Raw genomic sequence first — 22,220 nt, 5'->3', positions numbered from 1 at the left:
CGGGAGTGGAGCCGGAGTGCACTGGCTGCCATCCCTGCCCCCGGGGACTATAGAATAGCTGGTTAGTTGACTATTCTATTACCTGCTATCTAACAACCCTAGTTCGTACAGCACGATAGTGTTGGGAACCCTGCTTGTAACAATATGACTAGTGTGGAGGATAGCAGAAGAGTGGTGCACGGCACATGGTGCAGGGATGGAATTTTGGCCAGGGACTCCTAGACATAGTTCAAGTGTTTCATCATGTGGTGTAGGAATATTAATGTCCATGCAACACAGAGGGGGTGTCAGTTTCATAAGACACCCTCCTGTTTACTAGTGAGCTGCAGTGTCTTCAGTTTGAAGGGATGAGTTGACCCAGCTGCTGGCAGTTGCCTCAATGCAGAAAAAAGACTCCAAGCAGCTGCTTAATGTTAACCACATGAGCAGTCTAACTTGGCTCATGTGCTCAATGCTGAGCACATGTCTCGGTATTTTCCTGGACTTGATATGTTTCCAGGGAGCCCTGCTTTGAAAGACTCGATGCTTAAAACTTCCAAGTTATCCCCTTTGCCTGAGAGGAACAAAGTCTACTTCTTTCATATCCCCTTCCTCTTCTTAGACCCACTCTCAATTAGTTTAATCAATAACTAAATACCGAAAACAAAATTCTGCTGTGTGATAATAAAGAGCATGACCAGATAAGCTTTTCAAGGTTTGCTTTCCTTTGGGTTTTCTTGCTACAAAACAGCATGATAATAGCTTTCAGGTATCTAAGAGGGTGTTACTAGGAGGAAGAAAAATTATTCTCCTTGGCCTCTGAGGATAGGACAAGAAGCAATGGGCTTAAACTGTAGCAAAGGAGGTTTAGGTTGGACATTAGGAAACATTTCCTACCTGTCAGGGTGGTCAAACACTGGAATAAGTTGCCTAGGGAGGTTGTGGAATCTCCATCACTGGAGATATTTAAGAGCAGGTTAGACAGACACCTGTCAGGGATCTAGAGGGTACTGGGTCCTGCCATGAGGGCAGGGTACTGGACCTGATTACCTCTTTAGGTCCCATAGTTCTCGTGTTCTATGATTTGGATCCCTGTAACAAGTTGTGTCTTTTCTGCAGCAGGGCCATGGAGGGAGATGAAACAACTTCAAACCACTCTTCAGAAAACAGCAGCATACTGGACCTTCCCTCTGCTTTTGATATAGCAGACAGCTTCCTTCCAGAACACAGCGCTGGGACCAGTGACGAGCCTCATAGTTCTGTGGGTACTTTTGCCTCATCGGCATCCTTAGGTAAAGACCAAACTGTCAACGACTGTAAATATTCCTGTTCTCACACACACTTCCTTGAGACCAAGATGAGTCAGGTCAATGGTTACTGCTTAACACAGGGTGTAGTTTGAATCAGCTGTAAACACTGTGGCTGAATTTTGATGTAAGTGCATCTGGCTTAGGATAAAGCATGACAGTGCTTCAGGATTGTTTCTGTCAGTTGACCTCAAGTAACACCCTCTTGCATCAACAAAAAATCTTGCTTTGTACAATTATAACCAGCAAGAAAACATCAATTTTGCATGTTTTTCTAACTTCCCTTCCTCCATCTGCAACCTGTGCCTTCATTTAAACCAGGGCAGGACAAGGATTCTGTTTATAAAAGGCTAAACAGGCAACTGAATGGCTGTTTGTGCTGCTTTTCTTGTGGATTAGTAATAAGCTTGCTGTGGAATATGATTATGCCCAGCAGCTAGGGAGACGCTGGTGAAATGTCTTGCCTCGTTTTGTTTCTTAGAGAGGGTGGATTTCTGCACAATGGTCATGAAACTGAGTGTTGGGCCAGTTTTCAGTTTAGGAGCTGCTCTGTTGTATTTATCCACAAAGGAGCTGAATTGAAGTTGTGTGCTCAACTTTCCATTCTGGTATTTTTTACTAATTTTTGAGGATGTGACTTTACAACTGGAAGGTTCATTTAATGTAACTGTTGTGCATATACAGGTCAAACCACTCTAGGCCAGAACCCTCAGGACCTGGTCAGTGCCAAACCAGAGAATTTGCTGAAATATGGGAGGCCAACATTGTCTAGCAGCATTACCAACGCTTCCACTGTGTACCTGTCTATTAGAAGATATTTAAATATAAATTAGAACTAAATAACAGCACAGAACACTGAGAACTAGGACTGGTGGCTGTAAAACTTTATGGGACCATAAGAAACTTGGCCACGCCCATTGTAAATGGATATCTGGCTAACTAAAATTACTGATGTTGCCAGACCAGAAAGTGCCGGACTAGAGAGGGTTAACCTGTAATATGTACACAGGTACTGTTCTGCTCTTACTTTCTGAGTGTGCTTCAGGCCAGTTTCACTTCCTTTGTGTGTTTTTAGGAAACACATTGGTTGGAGTGCCTTTGAGGAAGTGCATTCAAATAGACTATGACTACACTACAAGTTTTGCAGCATAGTGTATGCCAATGACGGACTTATTAGCACGAGTCGTGATGTCAGCATATTTTCTGCTGACACTTTTTGTGGAGAGGCATAAGGATCTTGCACAAAAGGTTTTTTTTACGTAACATGGAAGTGGCTACGCTGCTCCTTTTTGTGCAAAAACCCCTTGCGCAAAAAGCGTCGGCAGAAAATATGCTAATGACATCGCAACTTGTGCTAATGAGTCCGTCATTAGCATACTCTCTGCCGCAAAAACCTTGTAGTGTAGACAAAGCCATACAGTATTAACATCGCTATCTAAGATGTCAGTAGATGGCCCTGTTGCACACAGTTTTCTAAGTTCTTTTTCTTAGCATGGGAGTAAATGTTCAATGTAGGGATGCCAATATCTGTTAAAATAGTTAACGGGCATATGATTAAAATTAGATTGTTGCATCAGCCTGCCAACAGTTCACCGGTTTGGCCAGGGTGCCCTGCCAGCTCAACACAGATGCGTCTGACATGGCTGAGGTCCAGCCAGCTGGCCCGACGCAGCGAGGGCTGCTCCGACCTGGTGTGGTTAACCGTCCAACCAATCACCCGGTGAGCATTCTGGTAAGCCTGATGCATACTGGGTAACCGATTAACCTTTTCCATCCCTAGTTCAATCATGGGAAGACAGGCTGTGTGGGGGCTTGGTTTTGGTTGTACAGGATCATGGGACTGGGAGCAACGTGAGCAGCTAGAGAATTTGCTCTGTGCCTGGGGCCCTGAGGACCATCAGTTTTTAAAGCAGAGTGGCTCTTTCAGAATCAGACACCAATTCTGGCCTGAGATTTTTGGAAAGAGGGATTACCCACATGCTGAGTGACCATCTCTGTTACGGGTCTGGTGTATATGTGTGAACAAAGCAAGTTACGTTTAGAATTAGGCCTGGCTGAATATTTTCCTTGAAATCTGTGTTTGCTTTCCACAGAACATTTAGATTTTTCATTTAAAACAAAATCTAAAGCCAAAAAGTTATGGTTTTGCCCAACATTTTTTTATTTGAAATACAGTCGCTGTGCCTTCTGGGAGTTGGTTGTACTTTTTGGGTGTGCAATACCCCCATTCTCCGCTACGTGCCAGGCTTCCCAAGGGACTGACTACATGTCTCATACTGTGCCTATGTACACTGTGCCTATGTGACAGACATGATTCACTGTGGCATCTCAGCAAGAAAGGAGAATGTGGTGCATTGTGGGAAATGTAGTCCAGCCAGGGAACCCAGCCCATAGAAAAGAAGGATGGTGTGAGGTAGCTGAACTACAGCTCCCATGAGGCACCATAGTAGCATTTCTGAATCAACTCTCTTCATTATATGGTTGAGATTTTTTTTTTCAATTTTGTCACTGAAAAATTGGAATTTTTCACAGGGGAAAAAACCCAACAAACCCATTTTTGACTCACTTAGAATAATCCCCAGACTTGCCTCACTGATTTCTTCACCACTGTGAAGTTGAGTTGTTGGACTCTGTCAGTTGCCATGGTGTGGCAGAGATGTTAACACAGATGTTAAAACAGGGTATCAGAAGAATTGGCAGTAATATGTCACATCCTGTGACCCTCCCTGATGTTATTGCATCATACGATCCAGATTCCTTCTCCCTGCACCGACTTAAAAATTAGTGAGGGGGAAGTTTGTGGCAGGGGAATCACTTCACGTGTGAACTACATGGTGCTCAGTTGTCTGAGCCTTTCAGCTATTTCCAGTTAACATTGTTTTGTTGTGTCCTATTTTTTCCCCAAGGCTCATCAGCACAGTATTCCATTGCGTGTGGCTTTTGCCAACACTGTCATCAGCAATAGGAGTGACTCTACCGACAGGGCGTTGGACACTATTAACAGGGCATGGGGCAAAGCTGGAAATGGTTGTACTTAGCCTCCACACCTTTCTGGAATGTTAAATCCAAACTGCATGGAACCCACCGCTTTCATCTCTTCAGTCCCAGGGTTACAAAGGTTTGCGGCCATTCCATGAAATAGCGTTATTGTAATCCAGGCTCTGTCATGTTGAAAAGTCGTTTGCAAACAGGTTTGGAAATAAAAAAAACCCTATTTCTTCTGTTAGCAGGCAAAGCTATCAAAATCCCGGTGGAATTTCTGTTGCTATTGGAGATTTAATTAGTTAAAAGAAGGTGTTTAATAGTGATGTAACAGTATAACTGTATAAACGGTTAACCGATACACCTAGGCTCGTCAGTTACTGTTAATGGTTACACGCAGGCTCCCCCCGAGCCAACTACCACCCCACACTGCTGGCTCTGTATCTTTAGAGCTTGCAGCATGTAAGTACTGAGATTTTCAGAGGTTACAGAGTTACCTAATTAACTGCTTTTTAACATCGCTAGGCTATGTCTAGACTACAGGATTTTTTCGAAAAAAAAAGTGGCCTTTTTTCGAAAAAACTTCACCTGCATCTAGACTGCTGCTGTGTTCTTTTGACATTAAATCGAAAGAACGCGGCGGTTTTTTCAATAGCGGTAAACCTCATTTTACAAGGAAGAACGCCTTTTTTCAAAAGAGCTCTTTCAAAAAAAGGCATTCTTGACCGCAAACAGGCGTTCTTGACCGCATCCAGATTGCCTGGGTGCTCTCTTTCAAAAAAGCGGATCGCTTTTTCGAAAAAAGTTGTGGCTGCCCTGCCTAGATGATCTCTTTCAAAAGAAGCTTCTTGAGAAAGAAGTGTGTAGTCTAGACGTACCCCTAGGCTGTGTCTACATTGGCACCCCTTTCGGAAAAGGGATGCTAATGTAGCACTTTGGAATAGGCAAATCCGCGGGGGATTTAAATATCCCCCGCGATATTTGCATTAACATGGCTGCTGAAGTGCTACATTAGCATCCCTTTTCTGAAAGGGGTGCCAATGTAGACGTAGCCCTAGTGTTTAACGCCTCTTCCTCACCTCTGCTGACATAAGATGCCTGCTTAAGAGCTGAGCAAGGGATGATAACTTTTAGTCATCAGCACCTCTACTGGTCACTCCCTCTATTGCTCATACAGAGGATAAGCCCCCATGAACCCAGCCTCGTTGTGGTATCATGAGGCCTGGGCAGTTGACTTCAGTTTCTAGTATGACAATTCCAGGACTGTGTCACAAGTAAAATAGCATTAATTTGTGCCAGCGAGTCCAGCCATGGCTGTGTTTTGCCTGTTGGGAGTAGGTACATTGGAAGAGGCTATGTGACCTCGTGGTTATAGTAGAAGATTTGGCCGATTGGCATTCCTGTTCTAATTTGAGCCTTGATTCATTTCCGCTCTTGGTAATGCGCCGCTTGCGAGTAACAGCGGCGTGAGCTATTTCCTTGTTGCTAATGAGAATACGCCAAATCAATATCTTTGCTTTGGTGGAGAAATCCCTCGAACAATGGGATAGGCTGGGGTTGGTTTGTTTTAGAGAGACAGTGTGTCGTAGGTTTTCTGTGAGCCTCAATACGTGTATTCACAAGGGCTGGGATCTGTGGGCAGTCCCTGTGATGAGAGTGTATGGTGACTTATTTGCTCTCAGCCTGTTTTTCTCCAGCAAGGGTTGATGCTCTTTGATTTAATTTGTGGTGATGATGAATGTGGGGTGGAGCAGGCACATGTGTTTACACTGCAGTCCCACGTCTGGTTGGCGGAGCCCCGAGTTTACAGCTAATTAGCTAGTCATAACACATGGTTAAAACAAAGACAAACTGCTCAAGCTAACCTGAAACTTCATGTTGTGTATTATGGGATTAGAGGCCAGATCCTGCATCTTTGCTCATGTACAACTAGGGATGTAAAATTGGGGTTGAACAGTTCACTGGTTACATTTAAAGGGTTAACTGTGATCCCGTGGCAGGGGTTGCTTCAGACCAGCCATGCCCACTCGCTGCGGGCTGCTCTGGCCAGGCCTGGCTGGCCATGTAATGAACAAAGGGCAGCTCAGGTCAGGTCTGCCTCATTGTGCGATGGGTGGGGGGCTGTTCCGGCTGGGCACAGGGCCAGGGTTGCTGCTGCAACGTGACTGGTCGAGGTCCTATCTCTCCCAGCTGGGGCGCGAGGCAGGGGCTGCCGGTGCGGCTGAAGTGCGGGGTTGGGACCAGGATCCTGACTGCCCCTGCTTAGGACCTGGCATGCTGGGTCCAGGATCTCGCCTGCCCCCTCTTGCAGCTGCTGGGGCCGGCACAACAGGGATCCTGCCTGGCATGTGGTGGTGCTGGGGCAGGGCTGCCAGAGTGTCTGGGGTTGGGCCTGCTGCTGCGACCCCACCTGCTGCCCTGTCCAGCTTCCCATTACCAGGTCCAGTTAACCGGTTACCTCTCCAGTAAGCCTAATGTTACCAGTTAACGTGGTAACCATTTACATCCCCATGTACAACTCCTGCTGACTTCAGTGGGCACTTTGGGTGCACAAAGAATGAAAGATCAGGCCCCAAATTCTTCTTCTTTTATTCATATTGCAATTGCATCTAGCCACTCTGACTAAAGTCAAACGCTGATGAACACTGAGTACAGTACACTTGATAAAAGACAGCTCCGACCCGAAAAATTTGCAATCTAACCACAAACTTATTTGAGTATAGTTTTCTGTACAATTGTCTACATAAAACGATTCTGCTCCAAATATCTGAGTCCTGCTCTATCAGTGCATCTATAAAATCATTCATGTCTTTTATTTTAAAAGGAGACCTCTGCTTTCTAATTTGGGTGGCTGAAGCTTACATAAGTCCCGTTGCAAGTCAGCAGTGCGAAACAACAATCCGCAGCAGCATGTCTCAGGGTGTGTCTAGACTACAGGGTTTTGTCGACAAAAGTCCACTTTTGTCGACAAAACTATACCTGCATCCACACTACCGCTGAGTTCTGTCGACATAACGTCGACAGAACTCAGCAGTTTTGTCGACGCTGGTAAACCTCATTTTACGAGGCATAACGCCTTCTGTCGACAGAGTTTCTGTCGACAGAAGGCGTTATTGCATGTAAACTGTCCTTTGCGTCTACACTACCATGTCGACAAAGCAGCTTGCTTTGTCGACAGAACTCAATGTAGTGTAGATGCTTTTTGTCGACAGAAGTTTTGTCGACAGTATCTGTTGACAAAACTTCTGTCGACAGAAGCCTGTAGTCTAGACGTACCCTCAGAGCCCAAGTCAACTGACTTGAGCTCTTGAGATTTGCACTGCAATGGAGCTAAAAATAGCTGTATAGATGTTCTCGCTCAGCCTGGAGACAAGCTCTGGGACCACCCCTCACCACCAGGTTTCATAGCTTGAGGTCTAGCCCAAACAGGAATGTCTACACTACTATTGTTAGCCCTGCAGTGCAAGCCTGAATTGGGTTTGTTTGTTTGTTGCATTTTAGTCGTACTCTGTCATGTTAGCAGCAGGAAGCGTGACAGCACTGACACCAAACTACACATCTAAGGGGAACTTGGATACCAAAGAATCTCAGAGTTACAGTCCTAGCTGGTGTTACCTCCTCTCATGACATGGTGAAAATCGACCCTGTAACTATTATTTATTTGTATTGCAGCAGCACCTAGGGACCCCAGTCATGAGCCGTCACCCCATTGTGCTAGGTGCTGTGCAAACCCAGAACCCAAGATAGTCCCTGCCCCAGCAAGCTTACAATCTAGATATGAGACAACAGATGGATACAGACAAATGGGGGAGCGGAAGGAAACAGCGAGAGCATATTGCTCAGCATGAGTGGCGGCTGCACATCTGCTTGCAGGATTTAACTTAAGAGCAGCCATTGGCTCTAACCTGTACTATAAAGAGTTTTGACTCGAAGACCAGCTTGGTATGTGCAGTGGACATGACAGGTCATTCTTCGAGCTCTGTTTTAAGTGCCATTTCTAGTTTGACAAGGACAGTGGTGTCTCTTGCTGCAGTGTTCATTTTCACACACACACGCACGCGTGCACACACGTACTGCCAGCAGGAGTCACTGTCTCTCAGAACAAAACAACCTTCTTAGAGGCTATGCAGAGAGAGACAAAGTAATATTTTCCTGGCACTCCTCCTGAATTGGATTGATACTGACCAGAAAGCATGACATTCTGCCCTCGGGCATCTGGAATAATTGCTTATGTATCCTTGGTGTGACTGAGTCACAAGCAATAATTATATGTGTATATATTGTAGGGAGGATGTATTATGTGATTGGAAGGGAAATGTTGTGTCATAGTAGCTAGGTAATTCCATTGGACTGTTGAATCAGCAAATCAGTGATCCTAGTCACATGAAAATGCTAACAAACACCACATGTCCATGTGAATGAGTGATTTATGATTCGTTAGGCAGGGCGTGTTTTCCTGCTGTAACAATATCCAACTGCTGACATTTTTAGTGGTTACACATTTACACGCAGGGTGGCAGGCGGGAGCCAGTCAGTGCTCACGGGGAACTGGCTTTTAAGCTGGCTCCTTGCGAACACCGGCTCCCGCTTCCCCCCACCCTCCACCAACAGCGCTGCTGCCTCTCTATCGGAGCAGTAGTGTAGAGGGACAGGCAACTCCACGGGATCCGGTGCTTATAGGAAACTGGCTTTTAAGACAGCTCCCCCCGAGCACCGATCCACCTCCCTCCTCCCCTGCCATTGATGCCTTTGTGGGAGGCAGCAGGAGGGGAGGCAGACTGCCCTGGGGAGCTTAAATTGGTTCCTCACAGGCACTGGCTCTCACCTTTCCACTCCCTTGCTGCCTCTAATATGGGGAGGGGGGAGAGGGTTGCATGTAATCGTTAAGATTAACCATTAATCCTGAGCTTGTCAGTTAATCATGTAAACAGCTACATGCTAACATCCCTAGCCACATTTTCAAGCTTTGCTGCACAACCACGAAAGTGTGAATGTTTTATTTTTTAATGAAAGCTGAGATTCTCGACGAATGAAATGCCTCCCTGGGTCTTCAGAAAAAAACACCAAATCTCAGGGGAGTTAGCAGCAGTGATTGCTAGAAGACATGCTACATCTATTCAGTATGCCTATTGTCTTTTCCCCCCGGTTAAGCTCTTTTTTGAATTAGTATCTGAAATGAGACATGTCCATATCAATGCATATTTATTCTGACTGGTCTCTCTTTTACATTTACTGCTCACTTTGCCTTTTGAGAGCCTCTTCCATCTTTTCCAACAGAGCTATGCTATGTGTGTAATTCGAAGAAATGGTTACACATGCTGTAGGTGTTTCCCTGTACCTGGGATATGCATGCATGCTGTCATGGAATGCTGAAAATTAAAGGAACAGGCTGTATTTTTAATATCAATAAGCCATGTGGATCAGTGCTGGCACCTGAAAGGCCACTTAGAGGTTCATGGGAGTATAAAATTCAAAGTATTCATTCTTTATCTTGTACATTAAAGGAAAACCCAGCTTGGTAGCTTCACTACCAGGAGCAAAGTGTCAGAACATATTCTATCTCGCTGCATTCATTAGGGAGAAAGTGTAATGCCAAAGACCAGAGACTTTATATAAAATCTCATTAGAGACACTGTGTGTATGCTATAAGTCCAAACCGGCATTCTCTAGTGATGTTATCCATTCAGAATCAAATTTTAGCTAAAATGGCAAGCCACTTGTATGTACAGTTGCCACCGTTTCATGCAGAGATGGATGTGCAAATGGCAATTTAGATGCCTACATTCCCCTTGCATATGCAGAATTATTGCTACTGTGTGCAAAGGTAGATACACGCTTGCACATGCAAAAATTAACAAACAAAAAATAATAAATTATCTGCCTGTCACATATGCTCTGATGGATGACTTGATCAGAAGGGATGTATATACACACTCTCATTTTCATAAGGGAAAGAGCCCCACTGGATATTAGTGTTTAGAATGAATCATAGAACATAGAATCATAGAACCATAGAGCTGGAAGAGACCTCAGGAGGTCATCAAGTCCAGCCCCCTGCCCAAGGCAGGACCAATCCCAACTAAATCAACCTGGCCAGGGCTTTGTCAAGCTGAGACTTAAGCACCTCTATTGATGTAGACTCCACTATTTCCCTAGGTAACCCATTCCAGTGCCTCACCACCCTCCTAGTGAAATAGTTTTTCCTAATATCCAACCTGGACCCCTCCCACCACAATTTGAGACCTTTGTTCCTTGTTCTGCCATGTGTCACTACTGTGAACAGCCTCTCTCCATCCTCTTTGGAACCTCCCTTCAGGAAGTTGAAGACTGCTATCAAATCCCCCCTCACTCTTCGCTTCTGCAGACTAAACAGACCCAGCTCCCTCAGCCTCTCTTCGTAGGTCATGTGCTCCAGCCCCCTAATCATTTTGGTTGCCTTCTGCTGGACCCTCTCCAATGTGTCCACATCCTTTTTGTACTGGGGGGCCCAGAACTGAACACAATTCTCCAGATGTGGCCTCACCAAAGCCGAATAAAGGGGAATAATGACATCTCTGGATCTGCTGGAAATGCTCCTCTTAATGCAACCTAATATGCCATTAGCCTTCTTGGCTACAAGGGCACACTGTTGACTCATATCCAACTTCTCATCCACTGTAACCCCCAGGTCCTTTTCTGCAGAACTACTACTTAGCTGGTTGGTCCCCAGCCTGTAACAATGCTTGGGATTCTTCTGTCCCAAGTGCAGGACTCTGCACTTGTCCTTGTTGAACCTCATCAGATTTCTTGTGGCCCAATCCTCCAATTTGTCTAAGTCACTCTGGACCCTACCTCTGCCCTCAAGTGTATCTACCTCTCCCCCTAGCTTAGTGTCATCTGCAAACTTGCTGAGGGTGCAATCCATCCCCTCATCCAGGTCATTAATAAAGATATTGAACAAAACCGGTCCTAGAACCGAACCTTGGGGCACTCTGCTAGAAACCGACCGCCATCCTGATACCAAGCCGTTGATCACTGCCCGCTGGGCCTGGCCTTCTAGCTTTCTATCCATCTTACCGTCCATTTATCCAAGCCACATTCCCTTAGCTTGCTGGCAAGAATATTGTGGGAGACCGTATCAAAAGCCTTGCTCAACTCAAGATATATCACATCCACTGACTTTCCCACATCCACAGAGCCAGTTACCTCATCACAGAAGCTAATCAGATTGGTCAGGCACGACTTGCCCTTTGTGAATCCATGCTGACTATTCCTGATCACTTTCCTCTCTTCCAAGTGCCTCAAAATGGATTCCTTAAGGATCCCTTCCATGATTTTTCCAGGATCCGAGGTAAGACTGACAGGCCTATAGTCCCCTGGATCGTTCTTCTTCCCTTTTTTGAAGATGGGCACTACATTTGCCTTTTTCCAATCATCCGGGATCTCTCCTGATCTCCACAACTTTTCAAAGATAATGGCCAAAGGCTCCTCAATGACATTTGCCAACTCCCTCAGTACCCTCGGATGCATTAAGTCCAGACTCATGGATTTGTATATGTTTAGCTTCTCTAAATAGTTCCTAACCCGTTCTTTACCCACCATGGGCTGTCCATCTTCATCCCATCTTGTGTCACTTAGCACATTAGTCCAGGAGCCGAGCTTGTCCGTGAATACAGAGGCAAAGAAAGCATTGAGTACTTCAGCTTTCCCCACATCATCTGTCACTAGGTTACCTTCTTCATCCAGTAGGGGCCCCAAACCCTCTCTGATCACCTTCTTGATGTTAACATGCCTGTAGAAACCTTTCTTGTTATCCTTCACATCCTTTGCCAGTCGCAATTCCAATTGTGCTTTCGCCTTCCTGATAACTCCCCAGCATTCTCGAGCTATATATTTATACCCCTCCCTGGTCATTTGTCCAAGTTTCCACTTTGTAAGCTTCCTTTTTGTGCTTAAGTTCACCAAAGATTTCCCATGTAAGCCAATCCGGTCTCCTACCAGGTTTTCCTCTCTTGCTACGCATCAGGATGGTTTCTTTCTGTGCCTTAAATAAGGCTTCTTTAAAATACTGCCAGCTCTCCTGGACTCCTTTCACCTTCATGTTAGCATTCCAGGGGATTCTGCCCATCAGGTCTCTGAGGGAGTCAAAATCTGCTTTTCTGAAGTCCAAGGTGTGTATTTTACTACTCTCTTTTCTTCCTTTGGTCAGGATCCTGAAATCTACCATCTCATGATCACTGCTTCCGAGGTTGTCACCCACCTCTACTTCCCCTATTAGTTCCTCCCTGTTTGTGAGCAGAAGGTCAAGCTGCGCATGGCCCCTGGTCGGATCCTTCAGCACTTGTACCAAGAAGTTATCCCCAACATTCTCTAAAAACTTCCTGGATTGCCTGTGTATTGCTGTATTGGTCTCCCAATAGATGTCAGGGTGATTAAAGTCCCTCATGAGAACCAGAGCCTGCAACTGGAAGCTTCTCTCAGTTGTCCGAAGAAAGCCTCATCTACCTCATCCACCTGATTCGGTGGCCTGTAGTAGACACCAACCACAACATCACTGCTGTTGTTTGCACCTCTAAACTTAACCCATAGGCTGTGTCTACATTGGCACCCTTTTCCGGAAAAGGGATGCTAATGAGACACTTCGGAATTGCAAATGCCGCAGGGGATTTAAATATCCCCCGCGGTATTTGCATGAACATGGCTGCCGCTTTTTTCCAGCTCGGGGCTTTGCTGGAGAAAAGCACCAGTCTAGACGGGATCTTTCGGAAAATAAAGCCTTTTCCGGAAGATCCCTTATTCCTCTTAAAATCAGGAATAAGGGATCTTCTGGAAAAGGTTTTATTTTCCGAAAGATCCCGTCTAGACTGGCGCTTTTCTCCGGCAAAGCCCCGAGCCGGAAAAAAGCGGCAGCCATGTTCATGCAAATACCACAGGGGATATTTAAATCCCCCGCGGCATTTGCAATTCCGACTTGTCTCATTAGCATCCCTTTTCCGGAAAAGGGTGCCAATGTAGACACAGCCAGCGACTCTCAACAGGTTTTTCTCCCTCTATATACTGGAGTTCTGAGCAATCATAGTGCTCTATAATTAGAGATGCTCTATGATTAGAGCGCTTAGAATGCTATGTTAAGGCACTAAATTAAGGAATGGTAGTTTGGTTTCTGCTGCCCTCTAGTGATCAAAATACAGGACTATGTAGCACTTTAAAGACAGTGTAATTTCTTTTGGTATTCCAAGGTGGGATCAGAGGAGAGGGGTTTGTAAAATGTGGTGTTGGAGAGTTGTCTGGTTGCCTCCTGGTTATAGTCTCTACTTACGCTACATCGATGACATCTTTATGATCTGGACGCATGGCCAAGAAACACTGGAGACATTCCACAGAGATTTCAACAACCTACACCCCACCATCAACCTCAGCCTGGACCATTCTACACGAGAGATCCATTTCCTGGACACCACAGTACAAATCAGCAATGGAAAATTAGACACCACTCTACAGAAAACCCACTGACTCATACAGTTACCTACATGCTTCCAGCTCCCATCCAGAACACACCATATGATCCATCATCTATAACAAGCCCTTCGATACATCTGCTCTAATCCCACTGACAGAGACCAGAAACTTCAGGATCTCTACCAAGCATTTATAAACCTCAACTACCCACCCGGAGAAATAAAAAAGCAAATTGACAGAGCCAGACGAATACCTAGAAACCATCTACTTCAAGACAGACCCAAGAAAACCAACAATAGAACACCACTTGTCATCACCTACAGCCCCCAACTTAAACCTGTCCAACACATTATCAATAAACCACAGCCTATATTGGAACAGGATACCATACTCAAAGAGGCTCTGGGAGACAGACCCATAGTCTCCTATAGACAACCACCTAACCTCAAGATGATTCTTACCAACAACCACAGAACATACCACACTAATACCAACCGTGGTACCTTCTCTTGCAACAAACCCCGTTGCCAACTTTGTCCACTTATTCACTCTGCTGATACCATTATTGGACCTAACCAAGTGAGTTATAAGATCAAGAACACATATTCCTGCGCATCCAGAAATATAATTTATGCTATCATGTGCCGAAAGTGTCCGTCTGCTATGTACATTGGAGAAACATCTCAGACACTTCGCCAAAGGATCAATGCCCACAAAACAGATATTAGATAGGATCACAAAGAAAAACAGTTTCTTCCCATTTCAACCAGAAAGAACATTGTCTCAACGATTTAATTACCTGCATCCTGCTTCAAAAGCCTTTTAAGACTGCACTTGAAAGAGAATCCTCTGAACTGTTATTCATGCTTAAATTCGACACTTTACACCTGGTCTGAATAAAGAATCTAATTATCTTACCCATTACAAAGATAGCTTCCCCAATTATCACCTCTAATATCATTAGCTCACAGACATTTACCTCCCCCCCCACCTCCCTTCTGTTCTGAAATTTGATTTGTCCTTTTCATATGTGTTCATTTTTTTAAATTGTATCCTTTGGTATATATGGTTGTGACCATTTTCTTCTGAGGAAGTGGGTCTGGCCCACGAAAGCTCATCATCTAATAAACCATCTTGTTAGTCTTTATAGTGCTACATAGTCCTGTATTTTGTTTCAGCTACACCAGACTAACACGGCTACATTTCTATCACTACTCTAGTGATCAGTATTACAGGCAGTCCCCGAGTTACACGGATCCGACTTATGTCGGATCCGCACTTACGAACGGGGCTTTCTCGCCCCGGAGCTCGCAGGCAGCGGGACCGCCCAGAGCGCAGCGGTCCCGCCACCTCGACCTCCGGGGCGAGAAAAGCTGCTCCGGGTGCCCCTGGTCTGCTGGGGACCGTCTCCAGCAGACCAGGGACACCTGGAGCAAAGCCGGGGAGGCGGAGGGGTCCCGCGCCTCTGAGGCTTTGCTCTGGCAAAGCCGGGGAGGCGCGGGACTCCGCCGCCGCTGCCGCTTTGCTCACGGTGCCTCTGGTCTGCTGGGGACCGTCTCCAGCAGACCAGGGACACGGGGAGCAAAGCCGCAGCGGCGGCGGGGTCCCGCGCCTCCCCGGCTTTGCCACAGCAAAGCCTCAGAGGCGCGGGACCCCGCCGCCGCTGCGGCTTTGCTCCCCGTGTCCCTGGTCTGCTGGGGGGGGGGAGCGCAGCTAGTGCGCTCCCCCCCCAGCAGACCAGGCTTTTGTTGTGGACCCTGGGGTAGAGCAGCTGGGGTGCTGCTGGGTTGGTCCTGCAGGGACCTATCATAGAATCATAGAATCATAGAATAATAGGACTGGAAGGGACCTTGAGAGGTCATCGAGTCCAGCCCCCCGCCCTCAAGGCAGGATCAAGCTCCGTCTACACCATCCCTGACAGATGTCTATCTAACCTGTTCTTAAATATCTCCAGAGAGGGAGATTCCACCACCTCCCTTGGCAATTTATTCCAATATTTGACCACCCTGACAGTTAGGAATTTTTTCCTAATGTCCAATCTAAACCTCCCCTGCTGCACTTTAAGCCCATTACTCCTTGTCCTGTCCTCAGAAACCAAGAGGAACAAATTTTCGCCTTCCTCCTTGTGACACCCTTTTAGATATTTGAAAACCGCTATCATGTCCCCCCTTAATCTTCTTTTTTCCAAACTAAACAAGCCCAGTTCATGAAGCCTGGCTTCATAGGTCATGTTCTCTAAACCTTTAATCATTCTTGTCGCTCTTCTCTGTACCCTTTCCAATTTCTCCACATCTTTCTTGAAATGTGGCGCCCAGCTGTTCTGTCCCAGGCTCAAGATTCAGCTGCTGTTGAAACTGATTTTTAAATGTCCGCTAGGCTTCCTAGTCCAAACTACCTAGTCCGTGCCGCGTGTAGCCGCGCGGCACAGAGTCCGCACTAACGGACATTTAAAAATGGCGGCGCCCGGCAACATGCAAATGAAGCCCGGGAAATTCAAATCCCGGGCTTCATTTGCAACTCCGGTTGCCTACATTACCACCCTAGTTCGAACTAGGGTGGTAGTGTAGACATACCCTGAGTATCAGTCTCCCATGCCACCCTTCACTTTCATTTTTTTGCTGACTTTTCACCTGTTTCTAAAACTGAGAGCAAAACACTGGCAATGTAGGGCCTTGCATTGCTGAAAGAGGGCCCACCAACACTGTCCTGGTGGAGCAGGCCTCTAACCTGGCAAATCCCGTCTTTCACATGGTACAGACTGATCAGACCTAAGGTCCTTCTGCCCATGGGCCGGCTCTGACAGTGACCAGCATGAAATGCTCCAGAGAAAAATATTAGTATTCTCTCCAGTAGGCAGATATAGGGTAATATGCCCTTCCCCCAATACACCTTAAGTTTCAGCCTGATCTTTGTCAGAGGCTGGCTAAATGCCAAAGCAAGAGTTTTAAAATACCTTCTAGAATTTTTAGAATTAATTAGATCTCTGGCAGTTTTGAAGTCGTGTTCAATCCCTTTTCAAAGAGGCTGTTTTAGTCTAGTTGTTTATCAAGAAGAGAGAAACATTCAGACCGCTGTTTTGTTTAAGACAAGAGTGTTGGTTTTTCAGGTTGCAGGCCTGATGTGAAATCGTGTTTCCAATTAATCACTATTTTTATTTCCAGTGCACTGGCTCAAACCAAACATGATAGCGGTTTTCAGATATCTAAAAGGGTGTCACAAGGAGAAGGGAGAAAACTTGTTTGTCCTGGCCTCTGAGGATAGAACAAGAAGCAATGGGCTTAAACTGCAGCAAGGGAGGTTTAGGTTGGACATTAGGAAAAAGTTCCTGTCAGGGTGGTTAAACACTGGAATAAATTACCTAGGGAGGTTGTGCAATCTCCATCTCTAGATATATTTAAGAGTAGGTTAGATAAATGTCTATCAGGGATGGTCTAGACAGTACTGGGTCCTGCCATGAGGGCAGGGGACTGGACTCGATGACCTCTCGAGGTCCCTTCCAGTCCTAGTATTCTATGAAACATCCCTCAAGTACAATTCAAAACAAATCCCCCTCTTCAAAGCTTAATGCTGTACCTTGGTACTATGAGCTGATCCTCAGTGAGAGTAAATTAGCATTGCTCTGATGAGATTAATGGAGGCACACTGTTTCACTGCTGCTGACGCGCTGGCCAGTTGTATTTTTTTCAGTGTCTGTTAGCAAAGTGGTGTAATTGCATCAAATATTAAATAAAGTAGAGAAGCTAAATTATGGCTTGTATCAAATTAATACAAGTAAATTAAGCCATGTGACCTAGAAAACTGGAGATCTCTGGCTAGATGAGAGGCTGCATGTCCCTGTAGCTGTCTCTAATTAATTTTTCAGGAATGCGTTCTACAGAAATAAACCAGAGAAAGAGAAGCAGACATCTTATTCTGTATGTAGGAAGAAAAGTAACCATGGATTGCTTTTAAAAATGAGAATGAGATTTAGAAAGAGCTCTCTATTAATCATATGTTCCAAGGATTTTTCCTTGACTATACTAACTCTTGATTTCTACAGTCCTGTTACTTGGAGTGTTTCTGACTTTCAACTCAAATGTAGTAATAAAGTACTTTTTGCCTAACTCTTCATAGTTCACAATTGACTGTTGTACAGAAAATACGTGCCATGACTCTCATATACATTTAGGTTTGCCTCATCAGATTCTGAGGTTCTGCCTTGGAGTTTGCTGGCACCGCCACAGACTTGTTCTTTAGACAAACTCCATAGTCTGGCGTTTCTCTTTTTATGTTAGTCTGCCAGAGGTGAATTTCATTCTGTTCAAAGAACTGAATTTTCTCTAGATATCCATTTTGCCTGCATTTTAAAAGGGACTTCACAAGGAAAAAAGCTTTTCATTTAATCTTTCAAGGCCCGAGTTTTTTGTTCTGCTATATCCACTGATGCCATCACTAACCCATAAGAGGACTGATTTTAACCCATAAAATCGAAGACCACTTCTTAAAATAGAGGCCCACATCAACATGCGCTGCTCTGTTTACAAGCGCAAATGATATTTATATTGATTTGGGGGAAGTTTTCTGGCCTGTGCTAAACAGGTCAGACCAGATGGTCACAATGGTCCCTTCTGCTCTTGGAATCAATTAATCTAAAGTGACAGAACTGGGAGTAATACCTGCTGCATTCTCTGCTTTAGATGGCTGTAACTGTACATCATGCAAGTAAAATACTGACCCTTGAATTCCAGTTTCAACAAGTGACTGAGGGTACATCTAGACTGCGCTCTAAAATCGAAATTTGTGCTATACAAATTGCATATCTTATTTTGATTTTATTTCAAAATAGGCTATTTTGAAATTTGGTATGTCTACACAGTGCCAAATTTCAAAATAAAGCGCTATTTCGAGACATCCCTTATTCCTCGTGGAACGAGCTTTACAGGAATGCCGAAACAGCACGTTCGTTGTTTCAAAAATTATTTCAAAATAGCGGATGCCTTCCTTGGATGCATATCCGGTATCCCAAAATAGCCATGCAGTTTAGACGTACCCTTAATAAAGGAACTGCAACTGATTTGTAACTGATTATACACTGTTTTCAAATGTATGTATTTTAATTTTAAGCTTTAAAATGTTTTCACGGGCTAATTAGAGAGGTTGCTGAAGGTGTAAGTCAGGGTAGAATTTGGTCTATTGATTTGGTTTCTGACCTGGAACTTAGAAACATTCACACGAGTTTAACCCCCACGCTTCAAAAATAAAAACTGTGAATCTAAGGAAGCGTTTAAGAATTTAAGTTTTGTTTCATTCCACTGGAGGCAGTTTTCAACCCAAACAATAGCATTGTACTAACCGCTAGTGGATGTCCACTCCAGGGTGAAACTGACCAGCTCACTCACAAGGCAGTATTCAAGGGTTTTTTTTCCAATGAGTAAGAACTTGTCTCCCCTTACTGGAAGATCATAGAATTATAATCATAGAATTATAATCATAGAATACTAGGACAGGAAGGGACTCGAGAGGTCATTGAGTCCAGTCCCCTGCCCTCATGGCAGGGCCAAATACTGTCTAGACCATCCCTGATAGACATTTGTTTAACCTACTCTTAAATATCTCCAGAGATGGAGATTCCACAACCTCCCTGGGCAATTTATTCCAGTGTTTGACTACCCTGACAGTTAGGAACTTTTCCCTAATGTCCAACCTAAACCGCCCTTGCTGCAGTTTAAGCCCATTGCTTCTTGTCCTATCCTCAGAGGCCAAGATGAACAAGTTTTCTCCCTCCTCCTTATGACACCCTTTTAGATACCTGAAAAAGAGGAAAAATACCTGCGAATAGGAATAGAATAGATCAATGCTGCAGAGCTTGATCTCCTGGTGCTTGATTTAGTAGGTCTAATAAGGACCTGCTAAATCATCTGCTGATGGCAACCCCATCGACTCCGGTACTCCACCAGGTCACAAGAAATAAGGGAAGTTGACGGGAGAGTTTCTCCCATCAATCTCCTGCAGTGGGGACACTGGAAATTCGATCTAAGGTACATCAACTCCAGTAGCTGGAGTTAAGTATCTTAGGTCAACTTTCTCCCCTACTGTAGACCTGGCCTAAGATGTGTAAGAAATTGCCAGAAATTGTTATTGTATGACGAGTCATGTTTTTGTCAGATAAGCAGCTAGCTGGATGGTTATGTAGCTATTTTTCTAAGAATAGGAATTGATGGCTCAGTCCTGCCCCACTGAAAACAGTGGGAGTTTTGCTCTTGATTTCTTTGGGAACAAGAAGTGGCCCTTAGATCTCAGAGAGAATTTTCTCAGCCATGTAGGTAAAATTTTAAGCTATTTGACAGTGATCCTTTTACCTGGATATTGCCAGATCCAATGCTGGCTGAACTCAATGGGAGTTTTCCATTGAGTTCAGTGAGCATTGGACCAGGTCCAGAGAGCCCAATCCAGTAAGTCTGCTGAGCACCCATGGTTCTCACTTAATTTCACTAGGAGCTGTGAGTTCTCAGCTCTTCCCAGGATGAACCCCCTACTGTAGCCGGCATTCCAAATGCCTCTCTCCCACTCCCAGAATCTGTTTCCAAGTACTAAACACAGACTTTATATGCTCCTGGCATAAGAGGACTGTGGCTAGTTACAGCTGCATAATTTAAGACTTGTTGAATAGTTGTTTGGGAAATAAAGCCCAAATGAAACATGGTGATATAGGACTGATATTGGTATATTTTTGGCATGAGCTCCTCTTTCCAGAGGTAGTCATTTAATCTTTCCCTTACTGACTTTCACTATGGTACAAAATATATATTGCAAATACAATGTATAATTCATTTCGTAAAGGAGTAACAAATTAACTCCCCCAAAAAGTTTTCGTGCTGCAATAAAAACATTCACTCTGAGGGTATGTCTTCACTATCAGCTACATCAATGTGCTGCGATTGATCCAGCAGGGTCGAGATGTGGTAAATTGACCGCCAAGAGCGCTCTCCTGTTGTCTCTGGGACTCCACGAAAACAAGAAGAGTAGGCGGCGTCGACCTTTTTTTATAAAGTACCCCTTTAAAAAAATTATAAGTACCCCCAGGAGCTACAGTTTTCAGACACACACAATTTTTTTCTACCATTGCAACACATTTGTTTAAAGAACTTAATCGTAGCCGGGCAGGCAATGAAATTGTTGAGTGTAAAAAGTACAAAAATAATAAAATGCTGTAAAACATAAAACAAAAATTCCGTTTTCTCCAAATTTTAGTTGTGTTGACGTACCCCCCAGATTTCTCTCGAGTACCCCTAAGCGTTAAGTGGTTAAGAAGCACTGCTCTAACGTAACTCTCATGTCTAGGCTAGTACAATATAATAGTCACATTCATTATTAAGGACATGACAAAAAGCCCTGGTTCAGATGCTGGTTGTATCTAGAATCAATCATGCACTGTTAATTCAAAACTCTGCAACACGTGGGCAGCTGAAAATATGGGGACAGCGTGAAATAAATGGAAGTTATCAACTGAATCAATACCACGGTGGAGAAGTTCTGTATTGGATGTATTATTCATTTCAATATTGTATTCAGTAGAACATGCGCTTTAGAATTTAAATGAAGGTGACACAATTTTCCAGTGTGTCCTAGAATCCAGAGGCCTTGTTATACAGCATTTATGTCTCGCTTATCATAAGAGCATATCCAGGGCCTTCAATGGTAAGTGATTTTTAGCAAGGCTTTTTGTTTCACTGTATTATATCCACACCAGGTTGTGTTATGATTTCTCCCTACCAGTTCCAAAGAATTTTCCTTGGGCAGACTGGTAATTCCAGTCCTTTTTTCCCCAGAAGATAACAGTTTCTGGACTAATTTTGCTTAGTAATCTACACATGCTTGTGTCTCTGGGAGATTCATTCATAAACCTTCCACACTCGTAATTTGCAACTAGAGAGCCAGATCCCTACCAAATAGGAGTCAGTGTAGATCCACTGACTGATTGACTGATTTCAGTGAAGCAGTACTGGTTTACACCAGCTGTAATTAATACACAAGAGAGTATGAAAGAGCTTGATCTTCTTTCTGATTTTGATGCCAAAATTGGTAACACTGGGCAGGATCAATGATTTGGGTCAAAATAGCCCATGAACATTACAGTGAGCTCAATGCTTAATTTTTCTCTTTGTGGCTATGCTGGAAGATATTTGATCTGAGGAAGTGGGTCTGGCCCACGAAAGCTCATCACCTAATAAACCATCTTGTTAGTCTTTAAAGTGCTACACAGTCCTGTTTTTTGTTTCAGCTACACCAGACTAACCCGGCTACATTTCTATCACTATGCTGGAAGATAGTGAGAATGCTTTCAGTGACTTTGCTGGGCTTTATATTAGGCATTTCTAAAGTCTTTAGAACCCCACTGTTGTTTGCTAGTGATGGTAACTGACAGGAAATGGTCCTTTTGTACGCCAATCACTGCACACAGGATTCCAAGTGGTTGCTGTTTTCCTGTTCTATAACTCTGCCGGGGTGTGTGGGTCATTCTTTGCTGCTGCTCTT

At 44.5% G+C, this 22,220-nt stretch overlaps 1 protein-coding gene across 4 annotated transcripts in view; it reads left to right on the top strand.

Moving 5' to 3' along the window:
* The window catches only part of SHLD1 (shieldin complex subunit 1), a 77,634-nt gene that overhangs the window by 4,586 nt on the left and 50,828 nt on the right, over positions 1–22,220 (top strand). For 2 of the 4 annotated variants that reach the window (XM_089777551.1, XM_089777552.1), the window contains exon 3: positions 1,102–1,271. In XM_089777551.1, the coding sequence (XP_089633677.1) occupies positions 1,106–1,271 (166 nt within the window). In that variant the 5' untranslated portion in view covers positions 1,102–1,105. Of the gene's footprint in view, positions 1–1,098; positions 1,272–22,220 lie in introns of all 4 variants that reach the window. The other 2 variants (XM_075925722.2, XM_089777550.1) reach the window with 1 other exon arrangement.

The sequence above is a fragment of the Pelodiscus sinensis genome, chromosome 3 (genome assembly GCF_052426305.1).
Source record: "Pelodiscus sinensis isolate ZL-2025 chromosome 3, ASM5242630v1, whole genome shotgun sequence".
NCBI classification, from domain to species: Eukaryota; Metazoa; Chordata; order Testudines; family Trionychidae; genus Pelodiscus; species Pelodiscus sinensis.
The sequence above is the reverse complement of the archived record's forward strand: the minus strand, read 5'-3'. Positions and strand labels throughout refer to the sequence as shown.